Raw genomic sequence first — 22,884 nt, 5'->3', positions numbered from 1 at the left:
TTTAATGTCCTTATGAAAATATTAATTTACCTATGACCATTAAAAAATGCCCATAGAAATTTAATAACTTTGTATAGAACTAAATATATTAAGGGATAACATGAAGTATTGATGGAGGTCCTTAAAACAACGAGCAAACCGAATTTTGATACCCTCCGGAAGTGACAAAGAAACCTTTCGGACAAGTTCAAACCTCGGAGAACTTTATCAAGACTCAACTTCAAGAACAAGAGTTTATATTCTAATATAAACGTAGGAGTGTTCATATGACCCGAACAACTTACTTAGATCACTCAACCCAAATTGAGTTGAGTTAGCTTTTATTTTGATTTGGGTTTCATTGAATTTTTTACAAATCAAAAAATCGGTCTGGTTCGCGAGCTGAAACTTTTTTGATCAAGTCAACCCAATCAGACCTCTTCACGGTCATTCGGGCCACAACCCAACCCAACCCAACCCATGCAAGAGGGAGCAGACAACAGTCCTACTTCAACAATTTGTTTTTAGACATAACCAACAAACACAATTACTGGCTATTCTCCTATCATAGCTTCTAAATAGATGGTTGACCTTATACAAGACGAGTCCAAGCCAACGAGGTTACGAACCATATGAACGAGCTGAAGAACGAAAATGCTATTTTAACTATGTTCTTCTAAAAGCACCCAACTCAAGGATTATGTTTTCAGTAGTCTTAAGGCAGTTTATATTACCCCTCCAAATACATGGGAAAATGACAACAGATTCACAGTTTATATAATCACTCACCTTCCTGTCATTCTTTTACTCCGTCTTCTCTGATGAAGTTGAGTTCTTAGTGTACTTCGTCCATTTCTGCTTGTTCTTCTCAATTTTGTTCACATTCTGGGAGTACTTTGTGAGTCCCTGCCTCAGCGCGCCGAGGTTAACTCCATTGCCAACCAGAATACTAGTTACTCCCATTTTCGAAACCTGTTGTCACGACCACGAAAACTTCGTTAAGATGGCAATACGTCGAGATAAGACATCCTTAAAATGTTTTCATCTTAACCTTGAAGCACTCTCCTAGAATACAAGGAACAAACATAGAAAGCAAATTAGGATAAGAATTGAGTTTTACAGTTTCAATATTCCTGTCCTCGTCGTCAAAGAATAGCATGGAGTTGAATGGTACACCAGTTCTTGAATGAATTCTCTGGAAATGATCTGTTTTGTGTGTCCAACTGGAAAAGATCTCCTGCAAACGATTAAAAGCATTGGAAACAGGATAAAGTTAATAAAAAAGGATTTATGGCTATAAGCTGATTATTTAAAATAACAATGGCAAGAAACGCTCGTAGGCCCTCTCGTTAGAAGACGTCTGTTCGTGCCAGGATCAGAATACTATTGTAAATGCTCATTCCACAAAACACCAGGAGAGGGTAAGAGGGCCTCCCAGCAAGCGTACTTTGGCGTTTTTCGACAAGACAATAGAAGAAATAGACTAAAATGAGTCTTCATTCGCATTCTCACCTGAGCTACAAACATAGAATTGATGCCCAATTTGTCAACAAATGTCTTGGCAATATCAGATGTTGGTGATCTAGAAGCAATGGCGAGGTCAATTCCCTTGTCTTTAAGTGCATATAATATGCCTTTGGCATGAGGATAAAGAGATGGCATTTCACGTTTGGAGCGACATTCACTGTTAAGAAAAGAAAGAAAGAATGATGATGATCAACTTGGATACATGACTTAACAATTACAGGAACAATCATGTTAGGGATGACTTAACAATTGTCCTCAACTAACCCCAAGAGGTAACTTGATGGCATGGCATGAACTTAGGATGCTAAGAGACATTAGAGTTTGGAATTTAACCAGGTTCGAGCCAGTGTCTTCTCTTGAAGGGGCCGTTGGGGTGGGTGAAACCTCCATGAGGATTAGGGGCTGTGCATGAATTGGATGAGATAAGATGTAACAGCCCAAGCCCAAGCCCACCGATAGTAGATATTGTCCTCTTTGGGCTTTCGCTTCTGAGTTTCCCTCAAGATTTTAAAACACATCCACTAGGGAGAGGTTTCCACACCCTTATAAGGAATGTTTCGTTCCCTTCTCTAACCGATGTGGGATCTCACAATCCACCCCCTTAAGAAATGTTTCGTTCCCTTCTCAACCGATGTGGGATCTCACAATCCACCCCCTTGAGGGTCCAGTGTCCTCGCTGGCACACCGCCTAGTGTTTGGCTCTTGTATCATTTGTAACAGTCCAAGCCTACCGCTAGCAGATATCCTCTTTGTACTTTCCCTTTTGGGCTTCCTCTCAAGGTTTTAAAACAAGTCCACTAGTGAGAGACTTCCACTCCCTTGTAAGGAATGCTTCATTCCTCTCTCCAACTGATGTGGGATCTCACAATCCACCCCTATTGGAGGTCCAACGTCCTCGGCACACCAGCTGGTGTCTGGCTCTGATACCATTCATAACAGCTCAAGCCCACCGCTAGCCGATATTTTCCTCTTTGGGCTTTCTCTTCTAAGCTTCCTCTCAAGGTTTTAAAATGCATCCACTAGGGAGAGGCTTCCACACCTTTATAAGGAATATTTCGTTTCCCTCTCTAACCGACGTGGGATCTCAAGGGTTGTTATATACGACTTCATTCTAATTAAAGATTGAAAAACGATAGACGCCATAAGGTTGCACATTGACAAAGGAGATAAGTACAAAATGATCATAACAACTATAGACACCGTCTTTCCTATTAGCATGAACTCGTCTATAAGCTGATTGCTGCATGCTAGAAAATCTGAATATCAAACACGACTCCAATTTAGTTCTAATTCGCTCAAGTTGCACGAACATCAGTTCAGATACGAAAATAACCTAACAATCTAGATAAAAATAATAATGGAAGGCACGAAGCTCAGTAAATGAATTTCATATATAAAATGATCTAGTTCTATTTCATTTCTTAGAACAATCTTCTCGTTCGAGTCAGCAAACTATACGACGAACAAGATGAAAAACAATCAAAGAAAGGTAAAAATGAACCACAGCAGCCGAATTATTTCGTCAAAATCCCCCAAACTGCAACGGCTCAGAAATGAAACAGATAAAAACAGTTCTGAGAAAGAATCTATCAACATGCGTTTTTCTGAGTCAACAAACAGGAAAGTGAATTCGGAGAATGAGAAATTACCAATAGAATGGCCAAAGAGTGTAATCGAGGTCGAAGACGACCAGCTTTGGGAGAACTTGAAACATTCCTATAATCTGCAGAGCCTCCGTCTTGACGCTCTCGTCGGCCATCTCTTCTCCTCCACTCCGACGATGCGGAACGCTTTGGATTCACGCTTTGTCGAGTGATTGATTGGTCGATATCGTTCAACGGTTGAAAACTTGGGTTTTCACTTTGTTTTTCTAGAAGATCGTTCTAATATTTAGACCTATAAATAAATAAATAATAATAATAATTAAAATCCGGTCAAAAGTTTTTTTTTTTTTTTTTTTTCAATTTTTAAAGTTAAGGGTATAAATACTAATTTTTCATTTATTTATTTATTTTTATCTATGTATGTTTTCAAAAATCAAATCTTTTAAAAATTATAAAAAAAAATTTTTTTTTTGAAATTTAGATAGAAATTCAAATGTTTTTTTTTTTTTTTTTTTTTTTTTTTTTTTTTTTTTTACGAAGTTCATTGCCCATCTCTACAATACTCATTGGAAGTGGAAAAATATTGATTTTTATGAGTAATCAAATCGTATTAGAAATATAGAGTTCGGCTCGGCACCACTGTTGCCCGGATTATCTCTCATCGAAGAGAAGAATTCCTATTCTTCTTGTTCCGAAGAAACCTAAGCGATTCATTCTTAACCTGGGCGATGCTAAGAAGTGCTCCTCTCGATCAATTCCATTCTAATCTTTTAGAGAAGAGAAAGTCTAAAACACATTGTCGTTTAGAGACCATTTTGAAGAAACAAACCTTCTAAAGGTCAAGAATTCCTAAACATTGCCTTTCTTTCTAAACGACAAAAATTCTTTGGAAAAACTCAAAATGTATTGTTAGTGCTTTATAAACACTTCACCCTACCCAAGGTTATATAATGTTGTTATTTTTTTCTTGCTGGCTTATATAACGTATCTTTCAAAAATCTCTCTGCCTTCGCTTTCTAAAACATTCTCTAAAAATCTCTCTGCCTTCGCTTTCTAAAACATTCTCTAAAAATCTCTCTGCCTTCGCTTTCTAAAACATTCTCTAAAAATCTCTCTGCCTTCGCTTTCTAAAACATTCTCTAAAAATCTCTCTGCCTTCGCTTTCTAAAACATTCTCTAAAAATCTCTCTGCCTTCGCTTTCTAAAACATTCTCTAAAAATCTCTCTGCCTTCGCTTTCTAAAACCTTCTCTTAAACCAAGGCTAGAGGTTTGAGCATACATCGCTTGGCGACGCAAGAACGAATTGACTTAGCTCACTTGGCTTGGCGACGCAAGAACGAATTGACTTAGCTCACTTGTCGTTGGAAAGCGAGTGCCGTACAATCGCAACTTGAATAGAATTCACAACCCAACTCTTAATTGGGTTATCGGGTTTTTAAAATTATTTAAAAGAATGATACTTATATACAATACAACAAAAATCTCGAAACGTTAGCTCTAACTTCTATTGTCCGTCCTTTAATTATTTAAGCAAATTAGAAGTTTATGGTAGGTCAGGTTGAGCTCTTGTAATGTAATTAATATTAATTTTCTTTTGTTGGATCCTACAAGTAAGTTTAGCATAACTTTTAACTCTAAACGTTTCAAGAGTCTTAACATTATATTTTTAGAAAAAAACCTAATTTATATGTAAGTTTCGAATCTATAGATGATAGTAAAGTTTTGAAATTTAAGGAAGAAAGTAATGGCATTTGAAATCGAATCGAGATTTGGATATATTGGAAGTCCATTAGCAGAAGTGCTTGTAAAAAAGAAAAAAAAAACAAAAAAAAAAAAAAACAAAAAAGAATCAAACAAACAAACAAAAATGTTGCCTTTTTCTCTTATAATTTTTATCTCATTCTTCAGCAGCAGCACTTGCAGCACTGAGATCCACAGAAAGATCAAGAGCCTGACAACAAATCATACATGACACAATTTAGGAGAAAGTTACCAGAAGATTTCATATATCAAATCTCTAAGCAAATAACAGATCAATTTTCAAAACTATTTGCTCTTAACTGTCTATTTTCATGTCCTATAATCAAATCTAGTAAAATTTTGCAAAAGAATAAAGACTTCGGAACAATTTCAAAATGATCGGTGTGATAATTACTGATCTTTGTTACCTTTCCAGTGATCTTGCTGTACATTGCAAGCACATCTGTTACTGTGGACTCAAAATGGGTGCTTCCATCGTAACTCTGCATTAAAACCAACGTTAAAATGTAACAGCCTAAGCCCACTGCTAGCAGATATTATCTTCTTTGGGTTTTTCCTTTATTTTTAAAAGGCATTGCTAGAGAGAGGTTTCGACACCCTTATAAAGAATGTTTGGTTCTCCTCTCCAACCGACATGGGATCTCACATGAAAGCTCCTAAATACATGTCAAGAAGAGAATATAACCAGAGTAAAGTTTTGGTATCATATATGATTGGCTTTGGGTCGGTATCTATGCTTCTCATCATGCCAACAATTTGTTTAATGAGAATGCAAGTTTATGTATGAAGTTACCGTAGATATGAAGCAATTGTCTATTTCATTGGTATTTGTGGGAATAAATCTGTCATAAGTTTCATAGAATATATCATCAACAGGTCCAAGGAGGTCAATTCCAGGCTTCAATTCCACCTCAGGATTATCGGTCTCTGCTTCTGTGGAAACAAAAGCAATGAATTTTCCTTTTGGAGCAACGTTGTGTGCATATGAGCAACAGAAGAGGTACCTGCAAACAAAAGAAAAGGAAACCAGCTAATTACTATATGAGACTGTCTCAAGAAGAATTTAACAGAGACCGGATTGATTCATGTCATATAAAGCAAAAAAAACTTATTTGTAATGTTTTGGTATTAAACTTACATATCTGATTTACGGCCAAGTTGCTTTTGTGGCAGGATAACCTGAGCTGAATGAGAATCATTGGTGTTTGGGATTGGGTGACTCATTATACAAACTGCACGAGCTACTCTCCCAATCTTTTGAACCTGATGCATCAATCAAGCAGGATCAGTAGATAAAACATTAGCAATTCTCTAGCATGCACATATGTATATATGTATATATATGCTAGTCTTTGGCCTTCTGGTCCATGGTTCATAACCAATGAACTTGATTCAGCACAATAAACCGTATGTTAATACTTTTTAGATGTTGAGAGTACCTTATTTGGCAGATACGATGGGTCACAAACTACTTTCTTGCACCGAGCAGTTTCTCCCTCGGAAGTCACACCGTAAGCTTTCCCATCGCCATCAAACTCTACCTGTTATCCAGAAAACCGAATAATATCAACGGTGGTGGATGTTCAGAAGGCACTAATTTATTCACTAGCATCAAAGTACTAAAAGAGTACGATCAAGAAAGTAATATAGACGTTTCAGAAAAGAAATAGATAAACATTTTTGTGAACAACATCAAAGTGAATTGTCACATCAAAGAAAATAACACTATTGCAGTTAATAGATTACCTAACACTATGGTGTTAAACTTCAAAAGCTTAAACGGTTAGGTTCATTATAAACTTTAATATATTCTAATTCATTTTCCAACAGAGTCAAATATCGCTGTTTCCTGCTTCAAAATAGCTAAGAAATAATGGGAATACGGAGAAGCATTTACTGCTAATCTATTACTTTCCTTTTTGTAACAGAAAGCAGTTAGTTTTAGCTTTTTAAGTGACATGGTAGTCAATGTTTGATGACGAACATAATGAGGATCAAAATATTTACAGAGCTTAGGCTACAAGACCATTGTTAAATTTTATTAGCACAATGTGTGTAGTACATTTTGACACTGGAAAACTCGTTAGACACATATTGAACACTTGCTAGTACAATAAATATGTGCTAAATACTAGTCGTACAAAGTGAATTTCTAACATTTATTAGACATGGATCAAACACTTGTATGCACACAAAATAGAAATAATATAGGATAAAAATAATAAATTTTGAGAGTGAAATACATCAGACTCATTTTTTAAAATGCATAAACTTAGTGATGTACGCATCCTAGATTTTGTTAAAATGATATGCCATTATGTCCATGTCGTATCATATCCATATCTCAGTATCCACGCTCCTCAGGTTAGCAAAGTACACTCTTAGTTTACCTTACATTCTGGCTTGTTCAGCATGTAAGTTCCACCATAAACGGCACTTAAACGAGCAAATGCCTGCCAAAAATTTAGAAACAATTAAGACAGAAAAAATTTCCTTGTAAAGTATTAAAGATTTAAAGTTCTAAGCATACCTGAGGCAACTCTCCAAGTCCATAGAGTGGATAGATGTAGGGAGATCCTCCTTGGAAACGTGCCAAAGATTCTGCGTAAAGCTATGTGCAACCACTGTCAATACCTTTGAAAGCAAACAGCTAACCAGAGTGACGCAGTGCAAAATTTTCAATTTTCCTTAATTAAGTTCGAAACATATGCACAGACGAAAGTAGAAGAGTAAAAAGTAAAACAAGCACAACGCAGTTTTACCTTCATTCTCTTCACAAAATCCAAGGCTGGCTCATCCAAATAACTATCGTCGAAATGTAGTGCCAAAGCATGCCCAATAAAGTCAATTGTATCATCTTCTAGTCCGTACTTCCTGAAATGCCAAATGAGGAGAATGAAAAGGAAGACTTTCTTCCAATCGAAATAAAACTGGCGTAAACTAGTATAACAAAAGATGGAAAAGGAGACAAGTGATGCTCACGTGATGAGTTGTTTAGCTGTAACTTTGCTTAAATCCAAACCTTCATGAGATTTTGGATCACTTTCATCATAATCTTGGACATAAATAAAAAACTTTCGAGCTCGACGTTTCTCAAAAAGTCCCATCAGTGGAGATTTCAGAGCTTCAACATCAGTAGCTGGAACTTTGTAAATCTTAAAAAACCCGCAGCAATATACTTACAAGTTAGTTGATCCTAACAGCCTTTCTTCATTGTTATTATTGAATAAAAAGGATGAGGGGAACTTTTTATAAGCATTCAGTGTACCTTTCCCTTGTTGTACACAAAACTACCATCAACAGCCTTGAAGTGCAAGTATTTGGTAACATTTGTGTGGATGAGCACTCGTACCAAACCACCATTGGCCATCATGAACTACGGAGGAAAAAAGTGGACAGAAGCTTTCAGATCGACCCTAACACTTACAATTTGTTACTAGCTTTCTGTTTTTAGAAATTAAGTTTGTTTATGAAGAATTTATTTTAATTCGCAATGTACTTTCTGAAAGCATATTTAAGAAAGAAGCCAAATTTTAGAAACAACTTATAGTAGTTATCAACTGGACCCTTGATTACCAGGTTCAAAGAACATAGTATGACAATGGAGAAATATGTATTTACCTTGGGTATCATATCAACATTGTACTCTTTGCTCAAGCCCAACTTTTCATTAGGCTTATCATCCCCCCTGAAGCGCTTCCAAAGCTGTAGGGGGAAGAGATATTTGATATTAGAACAGAAAATTTGGCAAAGGGAACAGGAATTTTAATTAAGTGAGCTTAAATAATGAATTTGATTGTAAGAAACCTGTATGAGATTAAGAGAGGTGGAAGCTCCTCCATAATAGTCATTTCTATCCATATGTAGTACCTGTTCCAGAAGATTACTGGTTTAATCCCAAAACAAAGGGTGGAAAGAACAAATGTTTGCATTTTCAAGACCAGGCCAGGCAAATAACAGATTCTTAGAATAGGGTATGTCCCAAATGTATAGTTGTAATATATTTAAGGATTATTTGGTAGTTGTTCTTAGAAACAATGTCTTATTTCGGTGGTTTTTATAATTTTGATCAAGAGCAATGGTAAAAATGAAAGATTATATACACTTGAAACCATTCTTAAAGATGTGAGGATTTTCGAAGAAAAAATCATTTCAATTGTCTTAGAAAAAAGAAAACCTCAAAGCTGAAAGTTGTTTTCCACAATTCTCCCAAATAGTTCTGAGCTATACTCAGAATAAAAATCAGCAGCTCAAAAGGAAAAACAGTTCAGGCATGGATAGAATACTGTTAAACTATTTAACATATAAATATTAAGATTTAAGATCAACAAGCATCGATATTCGAGGCCATAAACATAAAGTTGCTCATGTAGCTTCAGAACATTTCAATTATCAGCCAAAACACCAAAACTCAGCAATGATTCAAAAAAAATAATTACACTAAAAAAAATGGTGCACAAAATTCTTCAAACCATTGGCGAAAAGTTGAAAAAAATCATCCATGGTTAACATTTATTTTACATTAAACATTAAAAAAAAAAAAAAAAAAAAACTAGCTAGAATTTCCACTCTTCATCAATCGATATACCTCATCTGAAGCGTAGGGAGCTCAATCACTCTCCCAAACCAACGGTGCAAGTATTCCATTACGAATTCCATTTATCATCAACATATTTCCAAACGCCAAATTCATAAACAGATATATTCCACGGATCTATCAAAATTCAAAACAGAGGAACGATCTCAAACAATCTCAACAATCTGGACCTTCCTAAACCATTGATTTACATTTCACACAAAAAGCTATTATATAAACATAAATTCGATAAAAATTTTCTATCGAAACAGATTACGATACAGAAAAAGAAAAAAGAAAAAAGGTTACAGAGAAGAGAATACCTTGAGGCCTTCGACAGAAAGAAGGCCACTGAGAATGCATTCTTTAAGGCCGGTTCCGAGAACGATGACGTCGTATTCTTCATCCATGGCTGAAGAAGAAAATCGGTGGAAGCGAGAGTATCAGAGCGAGATGGAAAACGGAGAATGGTGAAATGGAAGAGAGTCGGGTTTTTCAAGTGCGCGATCTGGAACAAGTCTTAAGCGGGAACTAACGAGAGTAACGGACAACAAAGCAAGCGCTACTTTCACGCATAGCAAAGCGCGTGTACACCACGATACGCAAGTAAATCACACTAAATAAAATTACAAATAGATCCCTCAACTTTATAAAATTTTGAATATGTCCCTAAACTTCTTATATTTGTGTTTACGACCTCCCCTTTTGTTTCTCTCCATTTTTAATTTTATGTTTAATAATAATTAATTTAATTAACGTTTTATAAAATGGGAATTAAACAAAATAATAATAATAATAATAATAATTTATAGATAATAGATTTATTAATTTTAATAAATGTTGAAAATGGAATAAATTTATTACACAGAATTACATAAAAAAATTCGACTTTATCTAAAATTTTGTTGTACTAAAAAAACAAACTTTCAAGCATCAATTTCTCGTCCATGGATTTGAATGATTGCAATGATGCAAGAACCGTAATTGTTTAAACTCTCGAACTTAAACCGAATATTTCGCATACAGTCCATATCATAGAACACAAGTGAAACATGAAATTTGTTGACATGTTCACGAGATATAGTTGTTTTGGAAGATTTTAACCAAAATCTAAAGACTTTAATGGAAGTTTTACATAAATTAAAATAAAATTAAAACCATATTTGATATCCAACACGTGTCAGCTATCTTTGAAAATAGATATCGAGCACTCTGAACACGTTAGAGTTGATTGGTCATGTATCACATATAAAATTTGATAGGTTAAATTTGTAATGACCCTATTTTTTTTTTTTTTTATTACAAATAAAGTCGTCTCTTCATACATGACATGTATGAAAAAGGTTATGAAAATCGTTTAAATGATATATGATAAATAAATAATGTGAATTTAACTAAAAATAAAGCAACCCCGAAACCAATCATGAATGCAACTAGTCAACTACCTAGTTTCGATCCAATGACTTTCACCGTGACGTCAACATTCATACCTGAAAAGTAAGTAGCGTGTAGCTTGAGTATTTTAAGAAATAATCAGTAAGTAACCTTATTGTTGGAATCGAGAAATGCAATCGTACGCAATATGGTGAGATCTATTCTTTTTATAAAAACATTAGGACATACTTTTCCTACATACGAGCCACACATACGCACATCCACCAAGTGAGTCCGTATACGTACCCCTAATCATAACAAATAAGTATACGAGCCACACACTGAGAAACATCACAGAGAAAAAGGGTCAGCATAATATCATGGTAAACATAGATATTGTAACTTACAAATCTACACTAATCATAACAGGTAAGTATTCAAATGCACATAACATACGTATTTGCACGCAATCAAACCTCCATTTACTAATGACATAACGAGCGTACGAAAGATAGATACGAATGGATAGAAATGAGTTTTGTCTCACGAATCAAATCCTACGAATGGATAAATGTAACGCCACAAAAAAAAAAAAAATCATTTTGCCCCTCCAGCCAAGGAGAACCCCGTCACATCCCCTGCAAAAGAAAAAGAGAGTTAGAGAGAAACTTGAGACGAGTCAGCCGCGAAGTTTATCGGACCACCATCGGAATCCACTTTCAGACGAGACTTGTACAAGGACTGAGAGGTTAGCGAGGCCGATGCTCCGTCAAGATCCAAGAACGTTTCGCGAGGTAAGGTTCTGAACAACATTTCTTAGATCTGAGCTTTCCCTATTTGAATCGATCCTAAAATGCTGAAATATTCACCTAGGAACAACCCTACGCACGGTCTGTGAAGAAGTTTGGCCGAGACCTCAACCCGAAGGCGGAGATCTGTGAATTGTCCGAGAACGGTGAGCGAACTTTCGACACTCTTAACTCGTCCGGTTATCAAGCAAAAATTACAAAAAAATACTAGGACGTAGCCGGTAACATGATCTAGAACTTTGCCGAAGAAATCATATAGATCCGATCTACGGATCGCAAGATATGAAAATCGGAAAAGGGAACTATGTTATGGATTTCAGAGGACAGAGAAGAAGAAAAAAAAAAAAAAAAAAAGAGGTCGGTCGGCGAGCGGCGGAGGGCGGCGACAGGCGCCGGACACCCGTCGACCGTCGGCTGGAGCAACGCAGCTCTAGCGAGGCGATGACACGTGTCGCCTGCAAAGCCGAGTTGAATTGCAAACGCGAGCCGAGCCGAACCGAACCGAACCGACCCGCGACTGCGCAAGGGCTGCCGTGCGTGCGGCCTGCGACTAGCGCACTGCTGGCGCGTGAGTGCACGTGAAACGGCCGTTTTGGCCCAGTTGCCCTCTATTTGTCCGATTTTTTGTCCCGGTTCTAGTTTTAATATTGTTTTTATGTGAATAGGGACCTAATATAAGGAAATCAGTATTTTTGGACACCTCACGGGCAAAAAAACGCTAGCAAAAAGGCACGCGTCAATCAGACCACCCGGTATTTAGGAAGAAATACTTGTAGGATTCGCTTGGATTGCATGCATGCTAGTAATTTTGTTTATTAGCTCTCCATGTAAAATATTAGCCAGATTGATTGCTATGAATGTATTGGGTGAATTATCTGAGTGTTGCTTGTATGCTTTAAGCTTCCGCCGTATGTATGCATGCGTTTAATTTATGTTGGAATTGTGTATTCCGCATTCCGGGTGTTTGATGGATGAATTCACCCCATTGAGCGCGAACTTCGTGCTCTGGGTGCTTGATGGAGGTCATCGCCCCGTTGAGCGGGTATGCCTAGTTTGCATGAATTATATATTATATTATTAGAAGACGGTTGCATGCACACTCTGTTAATTGCTAGGGCCCATTTCTATGATAAGCTTAGGGGTTTACTGTTATGAGTGATATGTCGCTCTAGCCAGACCTAACTTTCCCCTAGGAACTTAGCGGTTTACCACGGTAACAAGGTACCTTAGGAGTGTTCATAGATTGCTAGTGTGAGAACGATATCTATAGCTTTGTGGGAGGACCAAGGGTCCCTGATCAGTTCTTACTACTCTTAGCCATTTCGCATGGGAAATGTGTCCCCACGTCGTACAGCCCATTAGCTGCATAGGAACGGGTGGGGTCACGCCCTCCATAGGGGGACTATATGGGCGTAGGGGTATTCAGCACGCCCCTAGGCTAGAAACCATGTAGTCCCAGATAGCCATGTAGAGGTAGCACCTCATAGAGATATTGACCATATTAGCTTGGCGTAAGGAACCTCTAGGCGTTTAATGAAAGGACGATGAACCAGTGAAACCCAAGGAGCAATCTCCAAGGGACTAAGATTAAAACCAGATGTCCTAGAACCGAATTAGAAAACCGTGGGAATCTGTTAAATTAAGATGCGAAGAGAGTCTACAAGTAGGTAGCTTACTGAGTGCAATTTTTATACTCATCCTTGATATGTTTTCCTTTTTCAGGAGCGCGAGGCGTCAGTCAAGGACGAGTGTGATGGAGATGGGGATTGTCACAATGAAAACGGGTTGTCCCGAGGGGTCAATTTTGTATTTGCATTCTTTCAAAATTTACTTCCAAACTGTCATGTGTTCGGTTGTTTGTCGTTCAAAAAACTTTATTGGAATTCAAGGATTTTCTTTATTTCATATTTAAATCACTTCATACATCTGTGTCTTGTCATTAGTCACGATCCGTAGTAAAATATTGGGTCGTGACAATAAAATATAGGCTTTCCAATAAAAATTTACTCACAAAATGCAATTATACATATATGTGCAAACTCATTAATTAACTACTTGATCAACACTTCTTGAAATTCTATCAATTTGTTACGTCTGGGTGAAAGATAATAATATGCCTCTTTCTAACAAATTTTCAAACAGAAATTCAATTAAAAAGAATAAAAATTGCAACAAATTCGATGGAATTTAATACAACTCAACAAATTTTGATTTCTTTTTCCGGTAAATTTCACATAACTAGACTTGTAAATATAATCAAATAGATCCAAATTTAGTTAGAAAATAGCTTGCTTTTAAGTAAAACTAAGCTCCAAAACATGAATGAAGATATATATATATATATATAATAAAATTAGAAAGAACTAAATAATATAAATCCAATAATAAAAGCCACCAAAGGAACCATTTCTTTGACTAGGATGCTTCATTTGAAGATGAAGATAACCTTGAGAATTGCATCTGTTCAATTATTTTCTAAATTACACTAATAATATTATATTTAGACTCAAATTTATTATAAAAAAAAGAAAAAAAAAAAAAAAAAGGACATATGTGTTTTAAAAACTTTGAAGAAAGTCCGAAAAGAAAAACTCAAAGAGTACAATATCTAGTGGGCAGAGTCATCTTCTGACTTTCAATGGAATGTTGGATGAAAGTCCCTCGAAATAATCATGGGTTTATAATCCAGAAGGGTTTATAATCCAGAAATACTATCTCCATTGGTACGAGGCCTTTTAGGAAAGCCCAAAACAAAGCCACCAGAGTTTATGCTCAAAGTGGACAATATCATACCATGCTGGAGAGTCGTGTTCATCTAACGAGAAATATTTCAATGAAAGAGTACCTAAGAAAGAACAATAGCCTGACAACCTTCTATAGCTTTAAGAAGTGAGTGAACAGAAACTAACCATCACTGAGTTTCAATACCTGCATTAAAATATGAGCACCATTCATTTCTTACAATGTTCTTCCCCTCGCCTGTATTGAGTGATTTTAGAAAGAAATGCCAAAGAATTGAACAGGCGACACGAAAACGAAGTATACTTATCCAAAGCAAAGAACTTCTAAGCCAGAAAGAAATCGAAAAATTCTAAAACAGTTCGATATTTCAATAGCATAACATAAATAGAGAACAGATACCTGCATAATATGTTTATACTGCCTATGGGAACATCGTGTGGGTTTACGGATGGGCGCATCAGTCATACTCATCTCATGTCTTTCATTCAGAATCTGCATTGTAAGAAAAGCCTGAAACATCATTGTAATTGGTCACGGAACAAGGGATTCTTTAGCCAATCATGAGAAACTAAAAAGAACTACGTCTAGCTGAAGAATGTTTAGGACTTCATTGACAGAGAATGTTCTACTCGGTAAAAACAAGCAATCATCTAATGTAAATGCCAAATTCCCTTCAGAAGAATACACAGCAACATATTAGACAATGAATTAGAAAAGACACGAGAATGTGTAGAAAAGAATGCACATGTGCATGCCAGATGATGCATTTGAATTGATGGTCACTATAAAAATGACTCTTTTGCAAATCATGATAAACTTAAAAGAACAGAAGATACAAAATATGTTGCAGAACCGACGTTTAAAAATATTAACCAAGAATATGTCTACTATCACTAACAAGCAATCATCTCAAGGAATGGCAAGCAAAGAGAGAACAAATCAACATCTTAATCTTAATCAACCGATTTCATTAGAAATATTTGAAAAGTCATATGAGCACCGCTCCACATCACCCGGATTACTGCTCGAGTTTTAGCAAAGCTACTCTCCTACCACCACAATGCCATGGCATCGAAAGAGTGACCAGAGTTCAATGCTAAGCTTGGGGGATGACATGATTTTTGCTATCAAAAGGGGCCCAGCTCAAAACTCCTAGACTAGAAGAGCAAAATCGTCATCCAAATTGGCCAGTGCAAAGATGATCATTGATGCTGGGAGTTGAATGGATAAAGAATGTACATGTGCATGCCAGTGTGCAAGGATTGAGACAATGTGACAATAAACATGTGGAAGTTGAAGTTTATGCTCATAATTTGTGTCATGGCAATAGTACAGCATTGTTTGGATGTAGGACAAAAGAGATGGCTATTTCTTCATCTAATGAAACAATATATGCCTTTTGGGGTGGACTGCCATGATAAGTATTCTAATGCAACCAAAAAGCAGAACAGAAGGGGCCAAGAGGAATACCTTTGCACTTTCAGATCAACCAATAGACTTCATGGCTACATGATTAGATGAACTGACATAGAAATTTTCATTTTCTTTTTCTCCTTTGTCCCAATGGAGAAGCAACTAGGACTATCAAGAACTACAAAGAAATAAAAAGAGAATAGGAGGCCACCACTAATATACATGGCAATGGAGGAGAAACTTGTATTATCAGGGAGTACACAGAAATAAAAGAATAATAGGAGTCCATTCATATAGTGGCAATAGAGATTGATTACAACATAAACTTTTCAGTTCTCCAAGAGTAAAAACAAAAAACATTATATTGCAATACTCATTGATAATAAAGGATCGAATAGAAACCGATCGAACCTCACCTAATCCATCTCCCACCTCCACAGCCTTTACTTATGAATCTCCCATTTGTCATTCGAGGAAGGACTAACGGAATATGTTAAAACCTACTCCCAAGATGTAAACACGCCCAAGGAAGGGACGAAACATAAAGATGTGAAATTAGAAACTTACCCGAGAGAATTACGATAAGCATGCTCTTCACCATTCAAACCTTAAATCGAGTGAAAAGATAAGCATTTTCAAACAAAGGAGTTGCAGCTGGACAGACCATAGCCTGAAGGATTTCAATAGAATGCAACACTTGTTTTATTTCACCTGTTTCCTTTTTTCAGGAAGAGAAAAAGATCTATATATTCCAAGAAAAGTGGAAAGATACAACATGAGTGACATACAAAGAAATCGAAACAAATGCAGAAATACCTCATAATTGGCCTACAGTAGACCAGGCAACTTCAATGGAACCCCCCCTCCCCCAAACTCGTAGTCCCATCATGGCCATAGAACATAATTATCATATATTTCACTTATTTACAATGTTAACAGTACAACTGAAAATTTACTCACTAGTATACCATAATAATAAAACGCAAGAAATGCCAAATTTTATGAACTACTAACATGCTAAGAAGTATTAAATATAAGAGAAACAAATTACCATAACAGCTACACTAGAGGACGCGAAAGACTAAAAAATGAACAAATTTTTAAATTAAAATGCTGGGAAGTTGCATCATTAAAGATGTCAACACGCATTGTTTGCTAAATGCATCTCATAGCAAATCCAATCCATTATCATACTAGAGAATATCATAAGAGAGAAAATAGTGTCATGAATGAATATCTGATAGTTGAGAATTGTAAGCCCTCAATTCCTCGTTGAAGTAACCAGAAAGTAACAATATGAACTTCAGAGACAATGAAAACTCTATTTCTAATAGATATAATTGTGTCAGCAGAGAAAAAATTGTGCAAGGAACACAACAACGTAAAATCTGCACAATTTCACAGTTTTAATTTGTTAAGTTTAGCTTCTCCCATGTACCGAAAAATCTTGATCGAGAAAGAAAACACGTTAGAATGAGTTATCAGGAACGACTGGGCAAAACGCATTGCAGCTTAAAATTATTTTTATACTACAATATCAAAATACAACATCCAGAAAGGAAGAGTCTTACTGTAAGAATAACACCCAAGAGCCTTACTAACTAGCTTTGACCTTATCATCGGCCACAGCATTAAGTATTGGCAGACTATTCAAAAATTCATCAAGGCCCTCAAAGAACCCAATTCCTTCAATACTATCCACCCCATGTCCTTCACTTACACCCGTGGCGGGCTCCTCCACCTCGTTGCTGAATTCGACATTCAAATCCAACTTTCCTAGCTCCTTTGGCCCTTTCCCTTTATGCTTCTTCCCGGTGACCCCTGCGGTTGCCACAGCCTTCTTACTAGGTTCAACCTTTATGGAGTTTGACAAACCAAACCGCATCAACCCATTCATGTTCTCAACTTCATCAGCATTTCCATTCCCCACATTCCCTTGGTTCCCTTTCTGTAAGCTTTCAGAATGTGATCTCTTATCATTTCTACTAGCTAAACCCCTCTTAGACCTCTTCTTCTTATTACTCACTCTCCCCCATTCTTCATCAGAACTGTCACTCGGTTCTGAAACCTCAACATAAATATCATCCTCATCACAAAAGAATCTTGGTGTAGATTTCTTGGCGGGTTTAACATTTCTAGATTTCCCCGATTTAGTTCCCCCTTGGCCAGGCAAAGGACAGGCGAATATAGCCGAAAAGGGCGACCAGGCAGCAGACCCCGTTGTCCCTCTAGCATTCGGAGAAACCCCAAGTGGGAAAAACCCCCAGCAACAAAAGGTAGAAGCATTGTCAGCCACCGGTGGTGACGGAATGACCGCTGCTTGAAATGCCTTGGCACAATTCTGGCACCTAAGAACACAATCCTCGTAGCCCTTAGGGTACTCATAGAGATTATAACAGTAAGGACAAGCAGTCCAGAAACTCGGAATGCTTGACTCAGTCGGCCGAGTAGATTCAGCCACCCGTGAAGGACGATTGGAGTCAATGTGCTGCTGAGTGGTCTCCTGAGTTGACTCGGGAAGATCACTGACATTTGGCCTCTCTTCAGCTACAGATACTTTAACGTTCGTGGATTTGGGGTTTTCTTTTACAAATTGCTGCTGCTGCTGCTGCGGATCCTCTTGATGTTGTGACCGGTGGGGAGACGACTGAGGAGGTTGTGGTTGCGGCTGCGCCGGTGGCGGTGACGGTGACGGCTCTGAACGTTCCGGCGGTGGAGTTGGCGGCGGTTGTTCCTGCTGCTGAGACTCCTCTACCGTAATCCTAGTCTCCTTCCTTGGACTAGTTCTAACAGGCTGGGGAAATTGAGGCTGGTGCGGCGGGGACTTAGGTTTTTGACTCGACTCAGTGGTTCCGGGGCTACACATAAGATAATCATTATCGTACAAGGCTTTTCTCAAGGGATTCGAAAGCACACACCATGCATCAGACACAAGCCTGAAAGCGTGATCCGCAAAAGCAACTCTGTTGGCCTCCGGGTGAAGAAGAAGCGCCAGTCGCCGATACTGAGTTGCGATTAGCTCAATGCTCTGAGTCGGCTGCGAAATTTGCAAGATACTATACCAGTCATACTGATTGTTGATCCGTCCCTCCGCCGCTAACAGCGTATCGGCGACAGCGATAACCCTGTCCGCCGCCTCCAACACAATCGGGTCCGATTCTCTAGCCCGGATCGCAAAGCTCCTAGTTCCATAAAAGTCACGCGCCGCTAGAAGCTTCTCCGCTATGCTCAACCACCGCAGAGCCTCCGCCCTGTTCCCGCCGCCGTTGTTCTCCATTTCCCGACCTCTCTCTCTCTCCCTCTCCCTTCGAGCTCCGGCCCCCCCACTCTCTCTCTCTCCACTGATCTGGTCCTCTGTTCTCCACTGTAATCAAGACAAAAGAGCTCAGACCTTTGGATCATGAAATTACCGAAAAGCCCAGGAATCTCCCGGAAACTTGAACCATACCAACCGCTTTTGGTAGGTTTGAAAGGGTATTATAGTCTTTTCACAAACACCAAAAATTAATCTCTCTCCTCCCCGTTCGTTATCGTCACAGTCTTTGAGAGATGTCGTAATGGAGATTTCAGATAAAAAGAAAAATATTTACAGACGACAATTTCTAAATTTTTCACTGCAGTAATTATTTTTTTGTACGCGGAGAGAAATAACCAGCGGGTAAATTTTAATTTTCTTTTTTTTTTTTAAGAACTGATGTCAAATTAATTTCAACAAAAGGAGGAGAAATTTTGAAATTTATGATGTAACTTGATTTCACCACGTGGTACGATTACGTCACGTGTAACGTGGTCAGCCCTCCACGTGCATCCGATTTTTACCACGTTTCTAAATTTACTCGACGGTAAAAAGTGGAGGATTTTTAAATTTTTTATTTTATTTTATTTTAAAAGGTTAACGTTCTTAATTTATTGACTCATTTAAAAATATATTAGTAATATATTGTGACGTGTGAATGTTTAATATTTAAATTTTATAATATTTTAATTATTATTGAGACATATCGTGATTAAAAAGGATTTAAAAAAATTATATAAAAAATAAAACGAGCTAACTCAACCCAACACAAAAATATAGCTTGGGTTGGGTTGTGAGCGATATTCAAGTTAGTCAGGTCATCGCCTATGAATTTGAAAAAAAGTAAATTCGCAACCTATTTACACCGTCAATTACTTTGAATTTTATTTATTAAAAAAATTGATTAAATAGTAATAATTGTTTTTATAGAAACTAAATAAAAAAAATGTAATGTAGATTTTTAAAGTTTAATGTAAAATAAATTATTAAATTTTTATTTTGTGTCTAAATTTATAAATTTAAAAAACTTAATTAATAAATAAATTTTGACTTAAAAAAAAAAAGAGAGAAATTAAATTAAAACATAGAAAAAACTATTAATTCACAAATGTATGGAATGGATCCTAAAATTAAACTCAAAAAAAGAAAAAGGATTTAATTAAATTAATCTCATAATTGAGATAATAAATATTATCGAGATGAGCAAGCTAGTTCGTGCCTAGTAAATATTTAAGACTACTCAACTCGTTTGAGCTTAAGTAATGAATAAAAACGAATCTTCGATCGAATAATAATAGAAGTATTTACTCTTATAATAATTGTAACGACTTGCTTTTTGGACTCCAAGCTACCGATACTTATTTATTGGCGTGGAATAAAAAGAAAATAAATAAAATTTAAAATATTTAAATTCGTGTACAAAAGTTCAATTAAAACGGTAATTAAAATTTTAGTTTTGTAAAAGACAAAGACCGCTAAAATACAGTACTACAAGGTCAGACTATTTAAAATGAATGAAATATATTTTTTAAACGGAAGTACGAAGTGAAATTAGACTCAAATGTGACGTGAGTCCCCATAGCCGACAACCCAGTAGCATCAACGCCCAACGAGACAAGAACAACACTACCTATTGCTATTTTTCATGACCTCTAACTTAATAATCGTTGTGTCAGAGGTTGGTATATGCACTCATTATCTCATACATAGTCCACAAATGACATGACATAGACATGTGAGAGTTCATGTCTCGATAAGAACTCAGATGGATGAATGTTTGGGATGTATCGTTGAGATGAGTGACACATTGGTTGGTCCTGATAGACACGTCCAAACAAGCTAAGATGACCCAGATGTCCGACGACATGGGATGACTTAATGATGTATGTGCTGTCTCGTTGGGAACCAAGATGATGGCTGACATGCGACATTGCACATGAGAGACTTGACCTCTTGTTGAGGCAAGTCGGTAGAGTAGTAGACGATTGAACATGCATGCACGAGTGGTGTGTGTGGCCGAACAAACTTTCATCCATCCGAGTTCTTATCAAACTGCCACGGCCCAAGGACTGATGCATGCATGTGTGGCGTGTGTGGCAAGTTTTATTTTTATTAATATTTATGATATTTGGTCTCATCAAACTGGCACGGCCCAAGGACTGACATTGGCCCAACTCAGCCGCACCCAAACTAAGGGACAGGCTAAGCCTAATGTGGCTCAAGAGGCTTCCCTCGTTTAACCCAAGACTTAGGGTTAGGGCCACCCTTTTGTGACGACCTACCTATCTCAGCTCGAAACGGCTTCACTCCTCTCCGTATCAATCGAGCAGAAGTGTTATTTAGTAGTCGAAATAGAGAGAGAGAGAGGGCAGCTTTGCTCCTTCTCCTCGACGTCACTCCTGAACCTCGTAAGCGAATTATTCCAAACATCATTTTCATTGGTCGTCTTTGGCGGACATAGTTGACTCTCTGAACACGAAAATGTCCTTCGTCGAATGAAGCTTGGGTTGACGGGAGCGCTATCAAGGCAGAGACATCATTGAATTAGCGACCTGCTTCCACGATCAATATGGATTATGCGACAAGAAGAAGATTTAATTTGACTCTCTTGAATTTGGATCATAATTCTAAATCTAGATTTGACATTTAATAGCCTCGACACTGCTCTGTGCTTTTTGATATGTATATGAAACGATATGACTATGATATCTTCATAAAACGATATGAAATGATAAGTCCATAATATGTTCATGATACAATGTGACTACGAGATGATATGCGATTGTTATGATACGTGATATGATAAATATTTGGTGTAACACGTTTTGCGATATAGTACATATTGTTACATGGTATGCTGATGATATGATATATATATATATGATATGACATGATATGACACGATGCATGATATGAATGATATACGGTAAAATGTGTGGACGTAATGCACAATCTCAACTTATATAAGGAAAACTATGATGAAAATGATATGATAAGAAAGAAAAATGGAAGGGATTGTTTTACATGATAATGAATAAAAATGTTGGGACCTCATGCATCATTGTGTATTCATGCGTCGGGGAATACCCCTATTTTATGATGGTACAGACACATACACTACGAGATAGGAAAACGATCATTATAATGCTGCGACGGTCGAGATTCCTAAATGGATGTCCACATCAACAACTACCCGAGAATGCTCGTCCGACAAGAAAGGGGCCTAGGAGGTGTACGAACCAATTGGTGGGTCCATACTCGCACGTGTGGGCCGTGTGTGGAACAATAAATACACATCCAAATAACCCGTTTAGGATAGCTGCCCAGGGAATATAGACTGATATGATAGGTCCATTCATGATTGCATGTGTTTACATCTAACCCATTAGTGGGGTCACTTAATAAGTATTTCTTAAAATACTCAAGCCACGTGCTACTTCTATTTCAGGTAAAGACAAGCCATTTTTGTACGGCTGATGACGACATCGTAAGTCGAGAACATGACACACACATGTATTTAATTTCTTAGACTTTATGTTAGAATAGGGTGTTGTTACTTTTAACGTTTATTTATTTTATTTAGTATTTCAGTGTGTTGTTTTAAAGATGGTTTCGAACATGTAAGTCCATGGTTGTGTTTTATGATGAACTTTAAACATTTATTTCCACATAAGAAAATACATTATGATAACGGTAGCAACTTTAGGTTACTAGAAAATTACGGTCGTTACACATGAAATATTAAAAATAGTATTAACACGTTTTACCTTTATAAAAAAAGTTTAAAAAAATTCTTACCATCA

The 22,884-nt window shown here is 37.0% G+C and overlaps 3 protein-coding genes across 3 annotated transcripts; all 3 read right to left on the bottom strand.

Moving 5' to 3' along the window:
- Positions 1-519: 519 nt before the first annotated feature.
- Positions 520-3,375, bottom strand: LOC111793005 (Haloacid dehalogenase-like hydrolase (HAD) superfamily protein). Its single transcript, XM_023674667.2, has 4 exons — positions 3,156-3,375; positions 1,492-1,663; positions 1,100-1,216; positions 520-951 (listed from the first exon to the last, which is right to left on the bottom strand). The coding sequence occupies exons 1-4, from the start codon at positions 3,263-3,265 to the stop codon at positions 784-786; spliced, it is 567 nt and encodes a 188-aa protein (XP_023530435.1). The 5' UTR covers positions 3,266-3,375; the 3' UTR covers positions 520-783.
- Positions 3,376-4,861: 1,486 nt separating this feature from the next.
- LOC111793783 (guanosine nucleotide diphosphate dissociation inhibitor At5g09550) lies at positions 4,862-9,929 on the bottom strand. Its single transcript, XM_023675823.2, has 13 exons — positions 9,772-9,929; positions 8,680-8,742; positions 8,494-8,577; positions 8,141-8,248; positions 7,855-8,027; positions 7,635-7,746; positions 7,403-7,483; positions 7,263-7,325; positions 6,312-6,413; positions 6,011-6,135; positions 5,666-5,876; positions 5,280-5,354; positions 4,862-5,062 (listed from the first exon to the last, which is right to left on the bottom strand). The coding sequence occupies exons 1-13, from the start codon at positions 9,856-9,858 to the stop codon at positions 5,009-5,011; spliced, it is 1,338 nt and encodes a 445-aa protein (XP_023531591.1). The 5' UTR covers positions 9,859-9,929; the 3' UTR covers positions 4,862-5,008.
- A 7,349-nt stretch (positions 9,930-17,278) lies between these two features.
- Positions 17,279-19,141, bottom strand: LOC111793459 (uncharacterized). Its single transcript, XM_023675351.2, has one exon. It carries the CDS (start codon positions 19,061-19,063, stop codon positions 17,384-17,386), a length of 1,680 nt encoding a protein of 559 aa, XP_023531119.2. The 5' UTR covers positions 19,064-19,141; the 3' UTR covers positions 17,279-17,383.
- Positions 19,142-22,884: the final 3,743 nt, after the last annotated feature.

Source organism: Cucurbita pepo, chromosome 4 (genome assembly GCF_057944985.1).
Source record: "Cucurbita pepo subsp. pepo isolate OVF chromosome 4, ASM5794498v1, whole genome shotgun sequence".
Classification (NCBI taxonomy): domain Eukaryota; kingdom Viridiplantae; phylum Streptophyta; class Magnoliopsida; order Cucurbitales; family Cucurbitaceae; genus Cucurbita; species Cucurbita pepo.
Note: the sequence above shows the minus strand (reverse complement) of the source record. Positions and strands in the feature narration are given on the sequence as shown.